Genomic DNA, 24,398 nt, shown 5'->3' with positions numbered 1-24,398 from the left:
TAAACCACGAGAGGGGTGTCAAATGATGACCATAAGTCCTGCAATCGAAGCCAATCAATATTCGAACTATTGGAGTGGATAACACGAAAAGCACATGCCGGTTTTCCCTAGTCAGGGCGGATAGTCGGTCACATGAACCCCATGAATCGAAAAAAAAAAATCTCAAAATTATGTTTTCGTCTTTTCGAAACTATTTTTCCACAGTTAAAGGAGATCAGAAGCGTGAAACAGAGTAGAGTAAAGCCAGTCCTCAAGTACTCATCAATGACACAAACCTTTTTTAGAACGTTTTTTGGGAGATTAAAAAATTCCAACCTTTCGAAACTTTTTTATGGAAATATTTTAGCAACCTATTGAGAAAAAAATCACACCTTTTTTTCGAAAATATATTTTCCACTTTTCGAAAGTTGTTTTTCGAAAATATTTATGCAACCTTTCAAAACTTTTTTCCCCACACAGTGAAAGGAGAGAACATATATATATATATTTTTGCAACCTTTCGAGAAAGAAACATCAGAGGGGAGAGTAGCTACACTAGTAGTCTTTCAACGAAAGCCAAACACCTGTTGGACATTGACATACCAGCTGTTCTTTATTGACACTGCATGACGTCATGGAAACCGTACAGCCAGACAAGACGTTTGACAGACAGACAGGTTGACCAATGGACAGACAAGTTAATCTCTTGGAATGAAAAGCAGCAGGTAAATTGTTAAACCTGTGATACCTGGTGATCACTTAAAAACTTCCTTCTGGCAGTTGAAACACGGTCAAGCAAAGTAGAAACTCAACAGGGAGATCTACTGTTAAGTAAAGCTCAATACCCAGACTCTATAGCAAAAGTGCAAGTGTAAGAATGTACACATACAGTTATTTACCACGAACATGACTAAATTCCAAATCAGTGATCCAAGTGGTTACATAGTCTGCCAGCCTGTTACTTTTAAAATCAACAGAAATATGCACACACTCGAACATTCACACACACACATGAAAGCTAGACACATCTGAGCAATGTTAATAATCTAAATAAGGCTGACGAGGTATTTAAATATTTTGGGTAAACGTTTCCATCTGCATAATGTGAGCTCAAACACACACCAGCACACTGTGCAAAGGCTACAAATAATTGGTTTAGAAGTATTTTAATCATCATATAATATTCCATCTTGAGATAAAAGGTGTAATAATGTTAAATTATGTTGAGAAATAATCATAGGACAGGAATGGGATATACAGAAGACCTGTTCACCCAGGTAGATATGTGCCATGCAGCTGTTTTCACAGACCAGATTAAACCTAGCCACAGATTAAGAGATATGTCAATGAGCATTATCTACTGAGAGGGATTCTTAGACGCAGATTAGGTTTAGATTAGAAGCAAGCGACAATAAAGACACGGACAGTTTAAATATGAGATACTCTGGTTCAAGTTCCTAGATCAAATACTAGATTAAATAGATTAACAGTATATGATGGTGTTCACAATGTGTTTTTAACCAGGTCCAGAGTATCTGAGGTATGGAATGCAAACATTCTTAATCAGAAAAAAAGACAGTTATTGGTTTTTTTTTAACATAAAAATTACATAATCAACATCTGGCAAACTCAGTTGCCGCAAACATCATCATCCTCCTCTTCCCAGATACAGGTAAATCGATTTGTAACCATAGAGGTGATTGGTCCTTAAAATCAGGCAAAGTAAGATGCCAGCATGTTCCTGTGAGGGGTTCAGGTGCCATCTGAATGTGCTGAGGTCTCGTAACGCTACTGCTATGGATCCTATTCAGTGGCGTAAAAGAAGGAAGAGAGAGCTAGAGAGACGGTGAAAGGAGAATAAAATGGGAGAGCATACTGAGAAGAGGGAGAGAAAAGTAGAACAGAACCGTAGACGACTGCTGGTCTGTAGAGATGGAGATGACGTCACACATTAGAGACACAAGGGGTCTACCAGGGCATTCAGCAGGGGCTGGCCACAAGATTTACACTAATGTGAGAGAGAGAGACTGAGAGAGACCAGCAGAGACCTACCAAGTAAGCGAGAGAAAGAGAAGGAGAGGAGGGGAAAGGTTATGTGTTCTCTCCTCCCAAACACACCCAGCTGACCCTGCATGAGACAGACACACTTTAGTTCTTTACAATAGACCTCCGATCATTTCACTGTATTTCAATCATTCAGGAACGTATAAATAGCTACAGCTGATTCATTTTTATATATAATATATATATATATACACACACACACACACATACAAGATTAATACAAACCGAACAAACAAGTTGCCGTCAAGAAGTGAAATATTATAACACAAGCACAGGCAAACCCAACCACAGACTGCACACAAGCCTCTGTCTGAGGAGGTTCTCTGGTTTACTGCAGGAGGTCATGTCTTCCTACTCTCCCTTCCTCTCCTCTTCTCCTGGGAAGGCTGCTTTCTAACCAAGCTTCCGTCTGTCCAGAGGTGAACAGAGCCGTAGGCATAGCAGCCAATCGGAGGCAGAGTTGGACGGGTCTAGACCACAGATGGGGCCAATTAGATATAAGTCGCAGAGAGAACCAGAAGACAGTGTTTAAAGTACATTCAGTAGTAAAGCAGTAGCAAACATTAACCCCGTCTTCTCCTCCATCCTCCTCATCCGTCCCTCTCCCCGTCCTCTACAGAGTTCTCATCCATCCCTCCATCCACGCAGCCCTCTCATGCTGCCAGCCAGAGAGAGGGAGGAGGGGGTAGGGGGGGGAAAGGAGGCGCCCGGCCGAAGACAGACAGGTTGAGCCAGGTGAGATGACAATCAGACGCTGGAGGGAGGTGGTGACATGGTCCAGTGTTTACACCCAGCCCAGGGCGCAGGGGAGAGAGGGCCAGGTGTGCAGGAGTCAGACTTAGCCCGAGGCCTGAGCAGCTGCCCCAGGACTGGTCTCTTTGCTGAGGCGTACGATCTCCTGAGACAGGACCTCCAGGTCCTGAAACACAAGAGGGAGGGGACACAATGTCAAGGCCTCATAGCTTGACAACAATGATCCGGGTTCCTCATGGGTAGATCATCAGAAAGCCAGGTTGTGGATGGTAATGGAGTGACGGGAGGGGGAGGGGGGGGTGAATACGAGCAGGTGGACTGGGAGGGGCCAGCCACCTGGCTGAGCAAGTACTGAGTTGTATGTGGCTCTGCAGCCGAGATTACATTTTAACAGGCCTGTTTGTTCTTGGCCTGGCCACCCCCCAATTGCACACTAAATATTCATGAGCTCCCCAATGCCTGGCTTCTTATTGGAGAGAGAGGAGTGGGCTGGGGGTGGGGGGGGTGGGCTGAGTTTTGTTGGGTAGAAATACTGCTACTTCATGTGACATGGAACAGGCATAATCCAACGCAGGATCATAAATATGCCCTGGGGGCAGGGGGCTGGAGGCTGGGAGATAAGTGACAATGAGCAAGAAAGAGAATGTGAGGGCAGAGAGAATGTGAGGGCAGAGAGAATGTGAGGGGAGAGAGAATGTGAGGGGAGAGAGGAGATGGGGAAGGGAGAGATGACAAGAGGGATGAGAAGGCGGAGTATGAGGCTGGCAGCCTTCCTCTGCCTGGGGCATACCAGGCCCAATGCCTGGTAGCTTCGCCATGAGTCTCCTCCATTCTACCAAGGTTAAATTTGTGTGTGTGTGTGCAACCTACAACTCTCTGTAGGTGTACTACTACACACACAATCAAATACTCTTTGGCTGGCTGTCTCGTCTTACACTCTGAAGCGTGACTGCATATAGCATCCACTAATCGAAGACAACACATGAAGCCGACACACACACACACGTAATCATATCCTGCCGCAGTATGCTCAGAGACACATGATTCAGAGCCCACTGCATCACGGGACATGGGGACCTCCCACGTCTTGGCCTCACATGAATAGTAAGTATGGTGTGTGTGTAGGTGTTCTGATGTCACACGCACACACTAATACACAAACACACACAGCCCACCCATTTTGTCCTTAAATGTATCTTCTTTAGTCAGCTGTTCTTCCAGCATGTTAGCTCCAGCCAAGAAACGCATACCGTGTGTGTGTGTGTGTGTGTGTGTGTGTGTGTGTGTGTGTGTGTGTGTGTGTGTGTGAGTGTGTGTGTGTGTGTGTGTGTGAGTGTACTGTACCTTCTGTAGGTGCATGTTCTTGGTCAGCTGTTCCTCCAACATGTTCTGCAGCTTCTTGTTCATCTCCCTCAGGTTCTCGTCCCCAGGCTTGACCAGGTCCCTGAGCACAGAGCCCAGGCCCCCTCGCTCCACCAGGGGCCCCCCGTGACCGTGACCCCCGTGGCTCCCATGGCCCCCATGGCTCGCGGGCCCCCCAGCCCCCTCTGAGAGGAGACACAGAGGAAGGGGATGGAGAGGAAGGAGAGAGAATGGGGTATAGGAGACAAAAGAAAGATATATTGTCACATTATCGTGACAAAACCTTTAAACAACAACCAATAATCTCCCTACATATCAGACCTGAATAACAACCTAGGAAAGGCACAGCAATAGGAATGTCCAGGTGGTGTTAATCAGTCCAGGGAGCCATGCTGCAGGAGTCAGGTCACACGTCAATTCACTGGAGAGGGGTTTCCTCAGGACACAAGCAGGGGTGCTGTGACTTGTCTCTGCTGCCAGCTTTGGAAAGGGCATCTGTGTGCATGTGTGTGTGCTGCCAAGGTAGTAAAGGGCTCTGTTGACAGCCTGATCAACAGACACACACCTCTCACTTTACACTGTCTGTGGGGCCAGCCACTATACACAGAGATCTGCTTACACAAACACATCCCTCAAACACTAGAGCCAAGAACTCACACACAGACACATGTACACCCACAGAGTGCGTGCACACACACACACACACACACACACCAGTTAATCCAGAATTAAGGATGATTCAATATCAAATAGAAAAAGAGACAGAGTGAGAGGAGAGAAGACAGAAAGAGAGGTGCAGGGATAGAGAGAGAGAGAGAGAGAGAGAGCACGAAAGAAAGGGTGGGTTGATCTAGGTGGACTCAGACTGAGAGAAGTGCCAGTAAGAAGATCAGACAAGCCATCTGCAACACTGGCAGTGACCAGCTACACACACACACACACACACACACACACACACTCTTGAAAAACAACCCTAACTCTACTGCCGCTGACTCAAGAGTATGTCTGGGCCAGACAGGAACGATGCAACACCACAGGTATGAGCACCAGGCCTGCAAAACTGCTGTCTCATCCTGGACTGGGCTCCAGACTGGCCTAGCTTTCTCTCTGGGTAACCCAGGGAAGTCCTCCAGGTCTAGAGGTCCCCTGCGGAAGAGGGAGAAGAGGAGAAGCATTCTACTATGGTAGGAGGAGGGCCGTGCTTCAGTAGCTTGTGACAGCTAGCGTGGCTACGCTAACGCTCAACACCCACAGAGTAATGAACTGCCATCATTAGAATCCTCTAGATGCTTTAAAGACTCTGTCATGGGGTAGGGACACCATCATTTATACTGTGCTGATTCAGGGGGAGGGAGGGATAGAGGGAGGAGATGGTGAAAGGAGGGGAGGCAAGTCGAGGGATGGATGGATGGAGAGAGGGGGATGGAGAAGGGATTTGATGCAGAGAGGAAGGCAGGTTATTTCTGGAAGAGTTCCCCCCTCTCTCTAAGACCAGATTCCACAGGGAGGAGTCATATGAGGTAAGGTCTCGGTCTGCAGACCCACCCTGTGTGTGTGTGTCTACACACCCGTTTGCGTGTGCGGACTGGTCGTGTGTGTGTTTACGTGTCTGCAGAGCTGCCGTGCATGTATGTGAGAGAGTGCTTGCCTGGCATGGTGCCTGGCATGCGCTTCTATGAATGTGTGTGTCTGAGTGCCTTCTCCTGTACAGCTTCCATCTCTCACTCTACCTCTCCTTCCATCTCTCACTCTACCTCTCCTTCCATCTCTCACTCTACCTCTCCTTTCATTTTCTCACTCCATCGCTCTCGTCATCCATCCTTGGCTTCCAGTAAACCAGACTGATCGCTCAGCTTTCTTTTATGTCTGGCTCACTTGTCAGTCTGGGTTCAGGGGCGTGCTCAATAGGACTGGTGATCACAGCTGATCACCAGCTGAGGTTAATATGTCAATCAATCAAGACAACAAATCACTTGCTGTAAACCCACCTGTCTTATTTCCCAGTCAGGGAGCTAGACCAACACTGTGTCATCTCCGAGCATGCTGATTGGCTGGGTTCGGGCTGACATCAGTGGTGGAGGCTCATGTATAAAAGACAAGCCTGACTTGGTGAGTGGTGGAGTGAAACTGAATGGGAGCTTGCTATATCTGGATGGATATGTCAACGGCGTGTGTGTGAGTGTGTGTTGACTACCTGCCTGAGCGCCGTTTACATTTCCATTAGACAGCTGTGATGACCGACAGGCCACTACACTGTATCTGCTACAAGCTACAGACACACACAATCCAGTGTGTGTGTGTGAGAGGCAGAGAGGAGGAGAGGGAGCAAAAAGAGAGAGAAAGTGTGAGATAAGGAGCAAAAAGAGGAAGGGAAATCAGAAAGAGAGAGAGGGAGATAAGAGAGGAGCCTCTACATTATTGAAGATGAGTGTTGGGTTCATTCAGCCGTGTCTGCATCCTGAATCATTTACAGTCTGCTAATGTCAGCTCTCATCTAGCTAAACCCCCCCCCACACACACACATCTACAATAACCCCCCACCCCCAAACACACATCTATAACGACTGCACCCCACACAAACACACCTACAATAACTGCACCTCTCACCTAATCCCCCCCCCCAGAACTCACACATGGCTACAATAAGTGCAGCCCCACCAAACTTGTCCCTGTCCTTTACCCATAAACACATCTATAGACCCCACCTCATACATGTACAGATAGCTCTGTAGATTACAACAGCCTGGTGCAGAATAATCAGGGGAGAGATGGAGAAGCAGCCCTGCACCTGTTCACGCTACATGTTAACCCACCATCGACCCCACTGCCTTGTCAAATATGTACGTGTGTGTATGGCCCCGAGATCCTGCCCTGTCATCACTCATGCCTTACGCCCACAAACACACAAACGTGACGTAGGACAGCTGAATGGCAATGCAGAGGAATTAATGCACCAATGTGCACCCAGCAACCCCCCTCCACACACACACACACACACTCAGCCTGCATCTCCACATACATCTGCTGAGAAGGCATTAAAAGACTGTCTTGGTTTTTCTATGCACACTTGTTGTTGTCTGACAAGCCTGTGGACAGGAGCCCTTCTAACTTTTATAGTCCAATATTTACAATTAGAGGAGAGGACTCTTAACGGGCTCTGGTCTGGCATTAAATGTTGAATCAGTCAGTCATGAAATTAAAACAGGGGGAAGCATACACACACACACACACACACACACACTTCTCTGACATGCTTTGTCTCTCTACCCCTTTTTCTCTCTCCTTCTCCCACATTCTCCTCTTTGTCTCTTTCAGAGGGTGGTGGTAAGTAATTCCCTGCTTTCTCCTTTCCCTCTTCCATCCCCCTCTCCCCCATCTCTCTCAGCCCTCCTATCTCTCTAATAGGGGGTTGTGAGAAATAATCACCAGAAAGTCAGTGTGCCTGTCACAGGGTACAGCAAGCAACCAAGACCCTGTGTGTGTGTGTGTGTGTGTGTGTATGTGTGTGTGTAAGAGAGTAAGTACCTGCATGCACCAAGTACAGTGGAAGAAGATAAGGTCCCTGGAAAGACAAACTGGCTCCACATTAGGTTTCACATGACCTCCCCTCCTCATCAACCCAGGCACATGCGCAGGCACGCACACACACACACACACACACACACACGCACACGCACGCACACGCACGCACGCACACCCTCCTGCCTTGTTCTGCCAATGAACAAGCAATTCCTAACGACCATGAAAGATGCACAGGTTTGCTGGGTTCAGGCAGTTTACTGACTCTTCCCTCTCTCCTCTTCTCTCTTTCACTCTCTCTATCCTTCCCTCTACCTCTCGCTCCTTCCCTCCTAACTAGGTTAGGGGAGAGAGGAGGCACGCGAGACAGGAGGCTATGCATTATCTACAGTTAAATATTCATGTGAATCCTTCCCTAGATTATAGCTAAATGTTCAGCTCACAGACTAAATGTCATAGGGCCCATATGAGCTCCACACAAACCTGGAAAGAACACACCCAGCAACCACACGCCCTCTCCAAACAACTTCTCTCCGTCCCCTCTCTGCCCCTCTCTCCGGCAGCTGTGGTCACCACACTAGGCTGGGCTAGCAGACACCCGGCTCCCCTCAGGGTGCTCCTCTAGGACAGCTCAGTGCACCTCTAGGACAGCTCAGTGACCCTTTAGGACAGCTCAGTGCACCTCTAGGACAGCTCAGTGCCCCACTATGACAGCCCAGTGCCCCTCTAGGACAACTCAGTGCTCCTCTAGGACAGCCCAGTGCTCCTCTAGGACAGCTCAGTGCCCCTCTAGGCCAGCCCAGTGCCCCTCTAGGACAATCCAGTGCTCCTCTAGGACAGCTCAGTTCCCCTCTAGGACAGCTCAGTGCTCCTCTAGGACAGCTCAGTGACCCTTTAGGACAGCTCAGTTCTCCTCTAGGACAGCTCAGTGCCCCTCTAGGACAGCCCAGTGCTCCTCTATGATAGCTCAGTGCCCCTCTAGGACAACTCAGTGCTCCTCTAGGACAGCCCAGTGCTCCTCTAGGACAGCTCAGTTCTCCTCTAGGACAGCTCAGTGCTCCTCTAGGACAGCTCAGTGCCCCTCTAGGACAGCCCAGTGCTCCTCTAGGACAGCTCAGTGCTCCTCTATGATAGCTCAGTGCCCCTCTAGGACAGCCCAGTTCTCCTCTATGACAGCTCAGTGCTCCACTAGGACAGCCCAGTGCTCCTCTATGACAGCTCAGTGCCCCTCTAGGACAGCTCAGTGCTCCTCTATGATAGCCCAGTGCCCCTCTAGGACAGCCCAGTGCTCCTCTATGACAGCTCAGTGCCCCTCTAGGACAGCCCAGTGCTCCTCTATGATAGCTCAGTGCCCCTCTAGGACAGCCCAGTGCCACTCTAGGACAGCCCAGTGCTCCTCTAGGACAGCCCAGTGCTCCTCTATGACAGCTCAGTGCCCCTCTATGATAGCTCAGTGCCCCTCTAGGACAGCCCAGTGCCCCTCTAGGACAGCCCAGTGCCCCTCTAGGACAGCCCAGTGCCCCTCTAGGACAGCCCAGTGCTCCTCTAGGACAGCTCAGTGCTCCTCTATGATAGCCCAGTGCCCCTCTAGGACAGCCCAGTGCTCCTCTAGGACAGCCCAGTGCTCCTCTAGGACAGCTCAGTGCTCCTCTATGATAGCTCAGTGCTCCTCTATGATAGCTCAGTGCTCCTCTATGATAGCTCAGTGCTCCTCTATGATAGCTCAGTGCTCCTCTATGATAGCTCAGTGCCCCAGCAGGGCTCTGCAGTCGCTGCCACTCAAGGAGGTCACGCAGAAGGAATTGTCATTTCAAGTTGCGCTGGGAGCCCAACCAGAGCTGACACGGCAACCCGAGCTGGCCCGGCACTGCGGCGCTCGTGTCTTCACACGCTCCTCTGCGCGGAGAGGTGGCGCCGCCTCGCTGCGTGTGGTGGCTGCACGCCATCGACTGGATCCCTCCATGGGGCCTCTGGGCCTGGTCCCTGTACGGCCGGACACCGCGAATGAATGGCGACATCATGCCACTCATCCACCATGACCTCCAGAAGTCCTCTGACGCGAAGCAGCCATGTGTACCGTGTGTATCGACCACTCAGCAATGTCTCAGACTAACCATTCCTCCCTTTTCCTTGTGGAGCTTGACAAAGTTATTAAAAGGCCCCTCGGACCTCCCGGTCTAACCTTGGAGGGCTTGCAGGCCTCCACTGAGAAGGGGAGAGCCTCCCAGGATTAGGTTCAGATCTGATCTAACGTGAGTGGAAGGCTGAGAACGTGGGGTGGGGGAAAGGGTGTGTTCTCTGAGAACCCAAACTAGCTCTCCCTTTTCTGGGACTCACCAGAGCATGCTCTGACAGAGAGAGTGCAGAGTGGTGTTGTCACGACAACCTGACCAGCACGGGAGAGGGGAGGTTTGTGTGTGTGAATGAGCGCGTGTGTGAGAGAGTCTACATTTGCGTGTGTCAGAAAACAATCTCTGTAGTAGTAGATCGGTTCGGACCGGCTCATGCAGAGGAACGGAGCCAGACGGGTGTTTCTCCAGACGGTTCTGGATCAGACCACTCCTACGTCAGAGCACAGTGGAGCCCTCACCAGGCCCCTCAGCCTCTGAGGAGGGTACCAGAGGAGGCTAGGAGACCAGGGCAATGGTCTGCCCTCCAGCCCCTCCTCTCCTATCCTCTAGAAAGCTGCCTGATCTCATTCCCAGCAGTCTGCGTGTGATCTTACATTTACATTTAGTCATTTAGCAGACGCTCTTATCCAGAGCGACTTACAGTAAGTACAGGGACATTCCCCCGAGGCAAGTAGGGTGAAGTGCCTTGCCCAAGGACACAACGTCAGTTGGCATGACCGGGAATCGAACTGGCAACCTTCGGATTACTAGCCCGATTCCCTCACCGCTCAGCCATCTGACTCCCTCTTACTCCCACAGTTCTGCGTGATAATGGAGCTCCGTCTATCACTCAAGCTACTGTTATAGCTAATCTACCCTCCGTGGAGATGAGAAAGGAGACTGGGAGGCTAATAGAAATGTAGCACTAACAGATCATCCCGCTGAGGAGATGAGCCCAGCCACAGCCTCAAGCCAATCCTCTCATCCTCCTAGCCACGCCCCCCCCCACCCCCTCACCCTGCATCTACCTAGTCTTAGAGACCATAACAGTACCACACCTCACCATCATCAGGCATCTAGGTCCTCACCATCATCAGAAGTGTTCAGACCGGTCTGCTTTCAGAGAAGCAGAGCTTCTGTGTTCCAGAAGCAGAGCTTCTGTGTTGCAGGTCCATCTGAGCTCCCCAGCCCCACACACTGAAATAGACCTTCTATAAAAAGCACCGCTCCAGTGTTTCAGTAGAGTTTGTAAAAGTGCGACAGAGAGACATGTTCTTATGTAATAATAGAATAAGATAAATTGTCTGCTTGGACGCAACAGACGTGAGCTTGGGTTTATTTGTGTATCACATCTGTTGGTACGATATTGTTTCATGTCTCTGCTATTTTTCTGCCCTGCTTTAATGGGATGAAAAGTAGATTGGCCTTAATCTTTGTCTGCGTTCTCTGTTGAACACGCTCTGATCTCCCTGTCTGGTATGCACAGACAGAACCAGTCCCAAATTAAAGTAGCCTCCAACTCAGTGGTCTCTAGCACAGGTCAACACGGGTTAAACACCTGGAGGACAGTGCCCTACAAACTGGCAGCGATGCCGAGAGGCAATCAGAGGAAGAGAGATGAAATAGGGAGTGAAAGAAACAGAAAGAGAGAAAATAGACACAAAAAAGAGAGAGGAAGAAAGAAAGCGTTCCATACCTATCCTGCTGTCCATGACGTATGTCTCGATGATGGCACTCTTCTTACAGATGTCATCGGCCATGGAGGAACAGCTCACCTCCAGGTGCTTCACCTGGAGCGACAGGTCACACACACACACACACACATCAGGCTCCCGCACACACAACAATACATGTTCACACTCTCACACACACACACACACACACACACACATCAGGCTCCCGCACACACAACAATACATGTTCACACTCTCACACACACACACACACATCAGGCTCCCGCACACACAACAATACATGTTCACACTCTCACACACATACACACACACACACACACACGCGTGTGTGTACGTACCTTCTCCTCCAGCATCCACTTCTCCTGCTGAACCTCGGCCAGTCTCTGGAACAGCTCACTGACCTCGTCATCCGAGAGGTCTGCCGGCCGCTGGGACTGGGGGCTGCCTGTGTTCGACTGGACACACACACACATTATCAGTTGGTAAAACAGTCCAAACATCTCCATTTGTCTAGTGCTGATGTGCCTGAAGTAGCTAGCAGCTGATCCACAACATCATTCAGTGTTTGTTTCCCTCAACCGTTATCCATCCATCTGTATTGTCATCTGGTTTCTCTCTCTCTCCTCTTTCCATTCACCGCAGAAACATCTGCTTGTTAAAGCCGTTCTATCAATAGTAACCATGTTATATTTAGACAACGGAAAAGGTACAGGGGAGGAAGAGAGAACGAGCGGGAGAAAGACAGAGGGAGAGGAGAAGAGACGGGAGAGGAGAGACAAGCAGGCAGAGGCAGGTCAACTCCCTGTTGAGCTGTCAGTGTGTCAGAGCTGTGGACACTGGAGGGTCAGCCTCTCATAACATCAGCCTCTCATCACATCAGCCTCTCATCACATCAGCCTCCAATAGCTCCAACCCTGGCTGCTCCTCACCAAGCAGCACTCCACCCACCCGGGTCCACCCACCCCGGGTCCACCCAGCCCGGGTCCACCCAGCCCGGGTCCACCCAGCCCGGGTCCACCTGCTTCAGAACCCACTTCCTCACCAACCACAACTAGAGCGTCCAGCTTCAGAGCTGCCTGGCCTGACCCTGATCTGAGTCTAAGACGATGAGAGCTTCTGCTCCAGCTGCCAACCAGCGCAACAGACACGGAGGAGGAAGTCTCTGAAATGTTGATTTCAGTCCTGTCATGGTGGAATCTATCTGCCCTGAGGCCCACAGAAGGCTGCTGGAGGCTCTCTCCTTCGGGCTGGATGTCTACATGTGTGTATTTCTGAATGTGGCTCTGCTTGTTGTTGCCAGTGGTCCAGTACCTTGTTGGAGGTCTGAGGTGCAGCCCCCTCCTTCATCATCTCCCTGTAGCTGAAGGACGACACACTGCTGCTGTCTCCTGTCTGCTGGGTCCGACTGGGAGAGCTGATCTCTGACAGCACCAGCTCCTCCAGGCCTGTACACACACACTATTAGTTTATTTTGAATATAGAAAGTATCCAGGTACTGTAACCACCCCATTGTAAATACACACACACACACACACGAGTAGGACCTGGACGAGGCCTGCAGCTGCGGGGGAGGCCCCCCCCCCCCTTCCCCAGCCACAGGACATAGATAAAGCAGCCTACTTTAAAATGTCTGATCTTCTACTTTCTCCAGAACGCCCATTAAACATTTACAGAGTCAGTTAAATTATCCATGGAGCAGAGTATCAGTGGGGGCCTGGGCCGGACCGGGCCTGGTGCGTACCGGGGACGCCTGCAGGACCCCCTCACCTCACCCCTCCCCTCTCAAAGACCCACACAGCTGCAGCATTGCTGGGACACACTCTTTAAGTAGCCAGGGTAGGGGGGCATCAAATATTAACACGGTTGCATCTCTTTGACTGTGTGTGTGTGTGTGTGTGTGTCTGTGTGTGGTGTTGGGGATGGGGGGGTGTTCCCTTCGGAATACATTTTATTTGGACACCACACACACAAATAAACACAAACCCACTCTTATTAATAAGAAACAGCCGCTGCATTGTGCAGTGCTGTGGAGACTGAGAACTGGTGCCATGGTGGATTTGAGGACCAGACTTGGAGATGAAGACACTGACGTAAAAAACACACACCATGACACACACTGCGACACACACTGTGACACACTAACTTCTGCTCTGTGGATGCGCTTAAACGTTGGATCGAAAATACACTTCAGCTCATCTTACATCATCCTACATGAGTGGTGCGTTTTGCCCCCTCCTCCATACACCCCCCTTCCTCTAAATACCCCCCCCCCCCATCATCTCTTTGATGTCCGTGACGTGAATACCTCTACATCTACGGTTTCTACATGCGGTGTTGCGTCCGGCGTGCGACGCCATGCAAACGTGACAGTTTTCACGGCGCTGCCTTATTAATGTGGCCCCCGTCTGCACGCTCCGCCGCCCGGCCTGGGATGAATGTTTCATGCGTGTGCCTGTGAACACGCTGCAGAGACATGAGAGGACGTCCTGGGGACGGCCAGGCAGGGCCTGCTCCTGTGTCCATACATAATACATACACGCACCTACACAGACCCCGCTCGTACCACATCAGCCGGGTCCTGCCGCCTATGGTACTGCCCGGGAACACACACATGGACTTCATGACACACACACACACACACCTTTGGGTCAAGGTCCAGGTGGTGAGCTAGGTACCATCTGTTCACCTGTATATCTAGTATACCCCCAACAGTGTGGGAGTGGGTATAACTGACAGTGTGTGTGTGTGTGTGTGAGATCACCTGTCCTGGTCTTGGTGTTGGTGAGGATCTCCTGAAGACGCTCCTGCAGTTTATCAGCTCTCTTCCTCTCCAGCTGGAGCTGTCTCTTTAGGTCCTTCAGCTGAACACACACACACACACACGCACGCATCAGCTTGGAACAGACACAACCACACACCTGCAGAACACACACACCCCAGTTTGGTAGATATGTGTTGCACTTACTGCTGAACTACCCTTCTTCTCCAGGATCCTCTGGCCATCCACAGTGTCTTTGATCTCCTGGTAACACACACACACACAGTCAAGGTACAGGAAGACACACAGCGCCAAGTCGCGATCGAATCATCAAACCCACCGCGTAAAGCCGCCGCGTGTAGATCGCACCTGTTTCAGCTTCCCGATGGTGTGGTCGTGCTCGTCGCGCTCCTTCTCCACGCCCGTCAGCTGCTGTCTCACCTGGTCTGTGTGGGCCTCCTTCTCCTGAGGAGAGCAGCTAGGGTTAGCCAGCCAACAGCCTCCTCCCGCATCTGAAATCCTACCGCGGTGCTCTTGAGCAAGGCCCCAAAATCGACTCAAATCAAGTCAGAGGAAGAGCCGTTGCTTGTCTTAAGTCGTATATGCAGTGGTGGTGAGATAGAGACTAAGTGACCGATAACAGGAAACAAAATGATTCACTTAAGTCATTAGCAGAGTTGTTTTTGTTCTGTCACTAACAGTTATTCAACTCTACTTCCTCCCTACATTCCTCCAGACAGAGAGAAGCATTCTCCTCCACAGCTTCAGTATAATTAGCTTAGTGTTCCCACACCCTGATAATAGAATGATCTACAGTGGAAGTGGGATTTACATATTAGGTTGATCCTGTGTAAGAGTTTAATTTAGAATTAACCTCGTAGTACCGCTACAGAGTCAAAAACATCTCTAATTGGAACAGAGGATCTTATTTGGAGTAGGGCCGTACTGCACAGTGCGTCCACACACACACACACACACACAGAGTTAATGAGACACACTCACACCTATGATGAAGCCCTCCAAACCAATTACAGCCCACAGGCTTCCACTGCTGGAGTAACCACAGCAAACATGTTAGAGAGTTCCTGTGTGTGTGTGTAGCGTGTTTCCGGGCATGGATGTGTGGCTCTACCTCCAGCTGGACAGCATGGTCTTTCTGCAGCTTCTCAATGTTCTCCTGGTGTTCTAGTGTGTTCTTTTCCATGTTCTCCTGCAAAGCACAGACAGGAACGTGAGAACCAGAACCATGTCAGTAGTCACTGCTAAGATGAGATCTAATGAGGAAGGATCGGTAGACGAGGACAAGCCAAGACGCTTACTTGGGAGAACTGATTACAGATCTGTCTTTCACCGGCTCATTCCCACACACACACACACACACACACACACACACACACACACCCTTCATTCAAGAAGTAGTAGCGATTCAACAACACATGGGAGACAGTGAGGTTGAAAAGGGATGTAGTGACACCTTGTGGAGAGCATGTCAGGGAGGGGCAGTACTAATTCTTAGACGAGTGTGTGCGCGCATGAAATAAACACGTGTGCTTGTGTGTGGTGGGCGTACCTCGGCCTCCTTCAGCCTGCGCTCAAACCAGCCCTTGGTCCCCTCCATGGCCTGGACCTGGGCCTGCAGCTCCTCCACACTCTGCTGGAGGCCCTCCAGTTCCCTGCAGCGAGCCTGGGGGAGGAGGGGGGAGTCACACACCAGTGGAGGTGCTCGGACTCCTCCTACACCATCTTTTACCAGCCTCTCCTGGTGCTGCCCTCTTCACCTCCCCCCTGGAGCATCTTCCCTTTTCTCCTCCTTCACACCTTCTCCTCCCAGAGCTACCCCCCTCTTTCCTCTTCATCATTCTCCCCCCTCCTCTCTTCCCTACTCATCCTTCTCCCCCCCTCATCCTTCTCCCCCCCCCCCTGCCCTCTCTCCTCCTTACCTTCTCCTCCCGGAGCTGCCCCCGGATCTCCTCCTCGGTGCGGTTCTTCTCCTCGTGGAGCCCCCGCAGCTCCTTCTCGTAGCGCGCCCGCACCCCGAGCACCTCCTTCTCCTGCTGGAGCCGCACGTCGCTCAGCTCCTCCTTGTGCCGGTGCTTCTCCTGGTTCAGCTCCATGGCCAGCTCGTCCAGCATCGCCTTGCGCTTCTCCGCCGTCTGGGGGGAGGTGTGTGTGAGGGAGGGAGGGGGGGGGGGGTATGGGAGGGGGGTGGGTGAGGGAGGGAGGGGAGGTGTGGGTGTGTGTGAGGGGGGGGGGGGTGAGGGAGGGGGGGGTGAGGGAGGGAGGGGAGGTGTGGGTGTGTGTGAGGGAGGGGGGTGAGGGAGGGAGGGGGGGTGAGGGAGGGAGGGGAGGTGTGGGTGTGTGTGAGGGAGGGGGGGGTGAGGGAGGGAGGGAGGGGGGGTGAGGGAGGTGTGTGTGTGTGTGAGGGAGGGGGGGGCGGTGTGTGAGGGAGGGAGGGGAGAATAATGGACAGAATAAAGCCCTAGTCCACTGATGGCTCTATGCTGTACTGTGCTGTTCTTTGGCTTAGCTCCCAGAAAAAGGGATACTTGTTTTATAAAGTCCTCTGCTAAGACTACATTAGTATTGCGTGTCTCGAAAACCTGTCGTTCACTGTGAAAAGGTGACCCCCCCCCCAAATCTCCGCCCCTACCCGTCCCTGAGACAACGCCTAATATTACCTCAGAACGCAATGTTAATCACACCGCGGTGGTCACTTTGCTCTGATAACCAACCACGCTGTGTGTGTGTGTGTGTGTCTGTGTGTGTGTGTGTGTCTGTCTGTGTGTGTGTGTGTCTGTGTGTGTGTACCTTTTTGGCGTCCTCTAGCTCGCGCTGTAGCCTGTCTTTGTTCTGCCCCTCCTCAGTCAGCTGCTCTAGAAGTTTGCTGTTGGCAAAGCTGGACTCCTGCAGACACGTGGCAGTACAGCCGGGTGGAGAGAGAGAGACAGGGTAGGGGCAGAGAGACAGGGTAGGGGCAGAGAGACAGGGTAGGGGCAGAGAGAGAGACAGGGTAGGGGCAGAGAGACAGGGTAGGGGCAGAGAGAGAGACATATGGGAGGAGACAGAGAGACAGGGTAGGGGCAGAGAGAGAGACATATGGGAGGAGACAGAGAGACAGGGTAGGGGCAGAGAGAGAGACATATGGGAGGAGACAGAGAGACAGGGTAGGGGCAGAGGGACAGGAGAAGGAATTAGGCAACAGACAACAACAAAACAGAAGTATTTTATTTGAACATCCTTTATTAGTCAGTCTCCCTGTGTTTATATATATATATAGATATGTGTGTGTGTGTGTGTGTGTGTGTGTGTGTGTGGGGGGGGTACCTGTAGCTGTGAGTTAAGGTCGTCTCTCTCAGCCCGTCCCTGCAGGACCTCTGCTTCCAGAGCAGCATTCTGGTCCCTGAGCAGGTTCAGCTCCTGGGTCTTCACTGTCTGGATCTACACACACACACAGTTATGTACTCCATCTGTTTGTACTCACAGTTATGACACACAGCTATCCTCTCTCTCTTCTCACACACACACACACACACACACACACTCACAACCACAGAGATGGGAAACTAGTTGGAATCAGGCGGATTGAGAGGCCACACATGGACAGAGACAGAGATGCAGGGCTGGTGGGTGTTAGGTGGAGAGTACCTTCATATCAGACTAGAGAGCAATGTTGCTCGCATCTCTCACTAGTTCTTAGTTAGTATGACATGCATGTCTTAGTGGTGGTGACCTCAGACCAGGGTTATTACTGACTCACTGACAGCCGGCCCCAGGACATGGTATCCCGGGATCTCCTAATGTTCGGGCTAATGCTCCATTATCAGATATGTCAGGTATAAGTTCTGATGCTCTAGATAGCGTCTAGGTTAGCCTGAGAAGCAGTGTTCGATATGGTTCTCCATAATGATGAGGGGTTACAGTGATGGTTGAAGGGAACGTAATTCATGTTATACATGCTCTAGGTTCTCCGTGTTCTAAGTACCTGTTCTAGAGCAGCCAGGTTAGTCCGGAGAGCATCATTCTCCGTCAGGATGCTCTCCACCTGCTCCTGACTGACGGCGCTCTGACACGCTACCTAAGGCGTCGGCGTCATGAGGAGGAGGGGGGTTTGAGGGGAGAGAGACAGTGCAGAAACAAACAGAGAAAAGGGAGACAGAGACAGAGACAGAGACAGAGACAGAGACAGAGACAGAGACAGAGAGAGAGAGAGAGAGAGAGAGAGAGAGAGAGAGAGAGAGGAGGAGGATAAAAGCGAAAAGAGACAGAACGGGGAGAGCAGAGTTAGGATGGGCAGAAGCACACAGAAGAGAAAGAACACATGGAGGAGGAGAGAAGAAAGAGAGGAAGCCAGGTTAGAAGAGGTCCATGTGCAGGAGCTGGAGCAGAGCGCTCCTCCAGGAAGGGGGGCAGGTAAGAGCGGCTCCTAGCCCAGGATGGCCTCCTGTGGATCAGCTACACACCAGCTCAGTCTGGTGGTCTAATGCACGCACACAGAGACAGGTGCGCACACACACAGGGACAAGGAAAGGTACTCACACACACACACACACACACAGAGACAGGTGCAGGTACACACACACACACACACACAGAGACAGGTGCAGGTACACACACACACACACACACACACACACACACACAGACAGGTGCAGGTACACACACACACACAGAGACAGGTGCAGGTACACACACACACACACACACACACAGACAGGTGCAGGTACACACACACACACACACACACACACACACACACACACACACACACACACACGGGGATAAGGTACTCACTCACACACGTTCTCTCTGTTATGCTCTCCAGCACCTCACACTAATCCATCATTGCAGGGGTCATCCTTAGTTAACCTTTCCATCAAGTGCAAATGAACGGTCTCACTCTAGAGATGACTTCATCGTGTTAAAACTTCCTGACAAAATCCAGACTAAAAGTATAGCTTACGTAGTTCCATGATTGTCTTTTTGGGTTTGAATACAGCCGTGTGTGTGTGTGTGTGTGTGTGTGTGAGAGAGAGAGTGAGAAAGAGGTTTACCTGGTCTTTGAGGGAGTGCAGTGCCAGCTCATGCTCCTTTTGACGACTTTGTAGCTGTTCCCTTAGTTCAGCAGTGGTCTGAAAGGACAAAACAACAACAACTGTTATCCCGAGAAACACAAACACGCACAGGCACACACACACAGGAAGTGATGTGACGTCTGACCTGACTGGCTGCCACCAGGTCTGCCTGAAGCCTGTGGATGCGGAGGTTCATGGATTTGCTCTCCTCCTCCCTTTTCTGCTGGAGCTCGTCGATCTTAGTCCTGCACAGAGAGGGAACATGTGTGAGTGAGTGAGTGAGAGAGAGATAACAAAAATAAACTGGTAAAAAGAGAGAGAAAGAAAGATAGAGGAAGAGAGGAGTCCAGTCAGGATGTATATCCAGGTCCTTTACCTGCTGTCATTGTACAGGGCCTCCTTTTCCCCCTGCAGGCGCATGAAGCTGCAACACAACCACACACACACACATTGAGACTATCATCAGGGGAACCCCCCTTACAGGATTTGATCATATCAAAAACCGCCATGAACCAGAGGGCTGCTACCATCCATCTCATACCTCTCCTGCTTCTTCTTCAGTTTGTCAGATAGCTGGAAGACACACATGCACACATGTTAAATGGCACATTACCTATATCTGGTATGTGTGTAAACACACGTATGTGCTGGTTGTTACCTTGGTTATCTCTTCCAGTAGCTTTGTTATCTCTGTTTGTTTGGATGACTAGAAGAGGAATGAGAAGCGAGAAAGGAGTCGATATTTCAGTTCAACATGACAGTTTCAACCTTAAGGTCAGGCGCCAAATATTGACTTCCTTTCTTTCACAAAGAGAGAGCTGTATATGTGTGTGTGTGCACGTGTGTGTGTGTGTCCAATTACCTCAAGTGCTGTTAGCTGCTCCCTCAGCAGTCTCTTCTCCTCCACCTCAGTGTTCAGCTGCAGCTCCACCTCTGGTCCAAAGCATTGTGTTATTGGACACAGCGCAGCAGACCAGCCAATAGCACCCTGCTTTACTACACCACAGCTCCTCACTGACACCGCCGCTCCTGAGGGCACGCAACACGCAGCAGGGCTAGCACGCTACATGCAACAAGCCTAGCATGCTAGGCTAACACGCAGCCGGAGCAAACACGGTACTTGTAAACAGCAGGGCTAACACCAGCCCAACTAGCCGACTGCAAGCAGCTAGGCTAATACGCTACATGAAGAGCAAGTAACTTTACTATGCGAGGCACTGCTATGGGCCTTCTAAGCTTCACCAGAGTACAGTGACAAAGGAATCCCGGAAACACAATGTGTGTGGTTTATATTTAGGATTACAGGTGCCTATCCTCAGCCATGGTGTTAGTAGAAGCAGCTAGCCAGCGCCTGTATGTAATGTATGTATATATAAACGGCGTGGGCGTGGGCGTAGTCAACGTGTTGCTAGGGCCAGCTGGCCCTGCCCCAGGCAGCCTGCAGTAAGGACCAGTCACACGGAGGTCGGTCCACCCGGCCAATCAGATTAGAGGCATTAAAGAATGTCATGTTGAATTATTTAAGACGATGGAACTCTACTCACCGCTTAGTTCGTTTACTCTTTGCTCCAGCTTGACACACTTTGATTCTGCCTGCCAACACCGAAAACAGTTGTTTTTAAAGTGACATGGTATTTCATATTCCACTAGGGGGAGATGTTGTGGGAAAACTGGAAGGACTCAAAACACTAACAGAGAGTCATTTAACAAAGAACGAGGGGATGGGAACTCGCTGGAGAACACCCAGCTGTTTAACTCACCTGTTCCACTCTGTCATTGGTTCCTGTGGAAGACTCCTCCCCTTTTCCGCTGACGTCAGATTGACACTGGACACCGTTGCTGTCGCCACTGTCTGTCTCTGTGGTGTCATTGATCTGAGCCCGCCTCTCCATGTGCTGTTGAAGGGCTGGAGGGGTTGGGGAGGTAAGGAGAGGGTGGGTTGGGATGAAGGGTTGAGAGGTCATTGGTTTGTGTTATGTAACAATCGTCCTAGCCTGGGCATTCCATCACCTCACACACATTTCTGTATATGCATCTCAGACACTCTTTTTATACCACACACACTCACTTATATATATCATATAAGTCCATCTAATGGCAATTACACTATGCATAAGCCACCTTATCTCAGTATCTGATTGCACTATAGATTGTTTAGTTCTTAGAAATAGTTAAACTTTAGTATTTTTACTTAATTTAAGATTTGTATATGTTTACTGTTATGCACCTCCCTGCCACAGTAAATTCCGTGTTTGTATAACATACATGGCGAATAAACCGAATTCTGATTCTGATTCTTTAGAACATTCTCCCTCTCTCTCTCACACACACACACACACCAACTTTCTCACAGACAAGGATTATATCTCAGACAAGCACACATACATACACACCAACTCTAAACTCAAGACATCCCACACACACCTGCCATCTTCTTCTGGAGGGCGGCATTTTCGGCTTGCAAGCGGAGCAACTCTGCATCTACAGGTGGAGAGGCGGGGCTGGAGGCAGCAGGGGGAGGAGTCTTCCCCTCCTTCAGACACTGGTTCTCCTGCTCCAGCTGTTCGATCTGGGAACACAGCTAGAATCCAGAGGAACACACAGACCATTACTTTGTGATCAGACGTCAAATCATTGGAATTCATTTAGAAATGTAACATATTACACCCGATAGCCGTATATTTCATCCAAATGAATACACATACACACCTTGGACAGCTCCTGCATCAGGGTGCTGTTCTGCAGTCTGAAGTCGTCCTCCTGGCTGTGCAGTTTCCCCTGCAGCATCTCATTCTCACTGAGCAAAGCATCCACTTCCTGACGACATCACAGACAGGAGTTTAAACAGAGATAAACGTTCTACTGGGTGACACGAAGTCTCCCCAGCAGATAGCACAGTTGAAAACTTAAGACTAAGAAAAAGGATGTGAATCAATCTATGTAGTATCATACAACTCACCTGAGCTTTTTTGCTCTTATTTAAAGCCTGAGGATAAAAATGTAAAACAAAAACATAATAGTTACAGCCCAAACACAGCTCTTTCTATTTAAAACTATGACTAGGTCTAGAGTCTAAATTTAAACATCAGCAAACTGTAAACACTTATTATGACTCATGCAGTAAGCTCCAGGGGAAAGTCTTAAAAACAGGCATGCTTGTTTTAGGCAGAGTTTAGATAGACTCTATGACACAGAGTTTTTCTGTTTCAGATATATGGGGCCATGAACCAAAGGTTAATTTGGTCAGAAACACACTGTTCCCAGTTCTGGTCAGAGCCTGTAGAAGCTTGAGCTCTACCTTCTGGGCTTTGATGTAGTCCTTCTCCAGGTTCACAGTCTTCTGACGAACGGCAGTTAGCTCTGAAACACACAGCATTTACGTAAGGATTTATGGAATAACCCATTCCCTGGGTAATTTCGAGGGAATAGTGATGAACTTAACCTTTCTGGCAAACAGAGTTGGATCTAAATTCACGCCGACTTTGCTGTTTGTTAACCTCTTAATTTTTACATGATCATGAGACTGTACAATAACAGACCCAATACACATAAACACCTTACCTGCAATGTTCTTGCGCAGGTCGTCAGACAGCTGGTAGTTCTGTGTTCTGAGTTCCAACAGCTGAGCCTGAAATAATTTAATACGATAATAATCATTCAGATTTTCTGTTGGTGTTGGGTGCATGACTACAATGAGAAATCATAATGCTTTGGACTTTCATTATCACTAAGAAGGGATTCATGTCAGCACCAAACAATTAGATAAATAGCTTTCGCACAAGAATAGTAGCTAGCTAGGTAGATAGCAATGTCTGTTTATCTCTTTCTCCGACCTGATTAGCAGGCTAGCTAGTATAGCACAATTCACATTTGTTTACAACATCCAACACTGCATGTTATTCCCGTGGTGGACATCAAGACACTATCCAAGGGTGCTGACACAAGCTTGATTATAGCTAGCGAGCACAGGTAGCATATTCATCATACAAATATGATATAAAACTGTGCTATTCGGTTAGGCAGCTAGAGCTAGCCAACAAGGTACGTAATCTAGACTAGACAAGAGCTAATGCTACCTGTGCTAGCTGGCCTCTCAAGAACAAGCAGCTACTAGAACTGCTGCTTGTGTTGTCCCCGGCCAGAGCTTGCTAGTCGGCCATTCATATGGAATTCGGAAGAAATTAAAAATGTACTTCTCTAGCTATCTGTGTTTGAGTTACGAGCTGCAACTATAAAATGTTGCCCTGGATTTGGAAGAGGGGGGAAAAAACAGCAAAGTAACAGAAGCCTAGCAATATAGCTAGGCTACCTAGTCTAGCTAGGTGGCTGGGAGGCTCGCTAGTTAGCTAGCACGTTTCCTGGTCAATATTTGGGAGATTAAGAGCGACAGCCGCATGACAGTGACACCACGCACTGCAAAATGACAGTGATCCGTTTTGCCTTACCTGCATTCGGTGAAACTCCTCTTCGGATAATGCCTGCGCCATGTTCACGCCTAATAGTAGGAGCTACAACTAGCTAGCTACAGCGGGCGAGGACACTGGGCGGATGGTCTCCTGGGCTGAGACGGGCGGGGGAAGAAGCTGGATGGTGGTAGCTGCTGTACAGCAATCCCTTTAGATACGTCTACATATATCCACCACTAGGATCTCTGCACTATGCATTCTGCGTATATATATATATATATATGTAGCGTTGAATAATAAAGACCGAAATCCATCAGATATACGTTTGTCTTTTGGGTCAAGGACGTTGCTTGTAGGCTTTACGCCTTATAGTGACAGTTGCCATTACTATTACACCTGTCCGATAGGTGGCGTCCTCTTCTAGAGGTTAACGCGGTTACAAGGCCTGAGGTTAGGGCTGCCAACCAAATATTCATATAATGTTCGTTTATATTTTTATATCGTTTATTTTTATACACTATAGGCTATATAGTAGCCTATATAAAAGCTTCAAATACTTTCCTAAGACGATGTTGATTTCGACTGGCATTCAAATGCAACAGTTGGTCTACAGCTTGCCCTCCACTGTGAGCAGAAATTATCATGCGGACATTCAACAAGGGGTTTTATGGCATCGCGGG

General features: G+C 49.7%; 1 protein-coding gene across 3 annotated transcripts; it reads right to left on the bottom strand.

Moving 5' to 3' along the window:
• Window positions 1-1,129: 1,129 nt before the first annotated feature.
• Window positions 1,130-24,088, bottom strand: gripap1 (GRIP1 associated protein 1). Of its 3 annotated transcripts, none has more exons than XM_062459858.1 (28): window positions 23,758-24,088; window positions 22,874-22,940; window positions 22,611-22,672; window positions 22,272-22,298; window positions 22,022-22,129; window positions 21,737-21,893; window positions 21,073-21,218; window positions 20,857-20,905; window positions 20,175-20,341; window positions 19,971-20,018; window positions 19,854-19,885; window positions 19,689-19,736; window positions 19,458-19,557; window positions 19,292-19,369; window positions 18,223-18,315; window positions 17,565-17,678; window positions 17,049-17,144; window positions 16,181-16,393; window positions 15,811-15,924; window positions 15,373-15,450; window positions 14,610-14,705; window positions 14,448-14,504; window positions 14,244-14,343; window positions 12,794-12,927; window positions 11,821-11,937; window positions 11,485-11,578; window positions 4,141-4,343; window positions 1,130-2,962 (listed from the first exon to the last, which is right to left on the bottom strand). In XM_062459858.1, exons 1-28 carry the CDS (start codon window positions 23,797-23,799, stop codon window positions 2,882-2,884), a joined length of 2,721 nt encoding a protein of 906 aa, XP_062315842.1. In that variant the 5' UTR covers window positions 23,800-24,088; the 3' UTR covers window positions 1,130-2,881. The 3 variants fall into 3 exon arrangements, with proteins under 3 accessions (XP_062315842.1, XP_062315844.1, XP_062315843.1); XM_062459860.1 differs by having other exon boundaries at window positions 20,175-20,245; window positions 23,758-24,087; XM_062459859.1 differs by lacking the exon at window positions 18,223-18,315.
• Window positions 24,089-24,398: the final 310 nt, after the last annotated feature.

Source organism: Osmerus eperlanus, chromosome 4, assembly GCF_963692335.1.
Source record: "Osmerus eperlanus chromosome 4, fOsmEpe2.1, whole genome shotgun sequence".
NCBI lineage: Eukaryota > Metazoa > Chordata > Actinopteri > Osmeriformes > Osmeridae > Osmerus > Osmerus eperlanus.
Note: the sequence above shows the minus strand (reverse complement) of the source record. Positions and strands in the feature narration are given on the sequence as shown.

Excerpts from the sequence above, each read along its gene's own strand:
- gripap1 (XM_062459858.1), bottom strand. The coding sequence starts at position 23,799 with ATGGCGCAGGCATTATCCGAAGAGGAGTTTCACCGAATGCAG. Across the intron at positions 15,925-16,180 it reads GGCAGCTCCGGGAGGAGAAG|GCTCGCTGCAGGGAACTGGA; the intron begins GTAAGGAGGAGA and ends CTCCTCCCCCAG. Across the intron at positions 15,451-15,810 it reads GCAGGCTGAAGGAGGCCGAG|GAGAACATGGAAAAGAACAC; the intron begins GTACGCCCACCA and ends TGTGCTTTGCAG.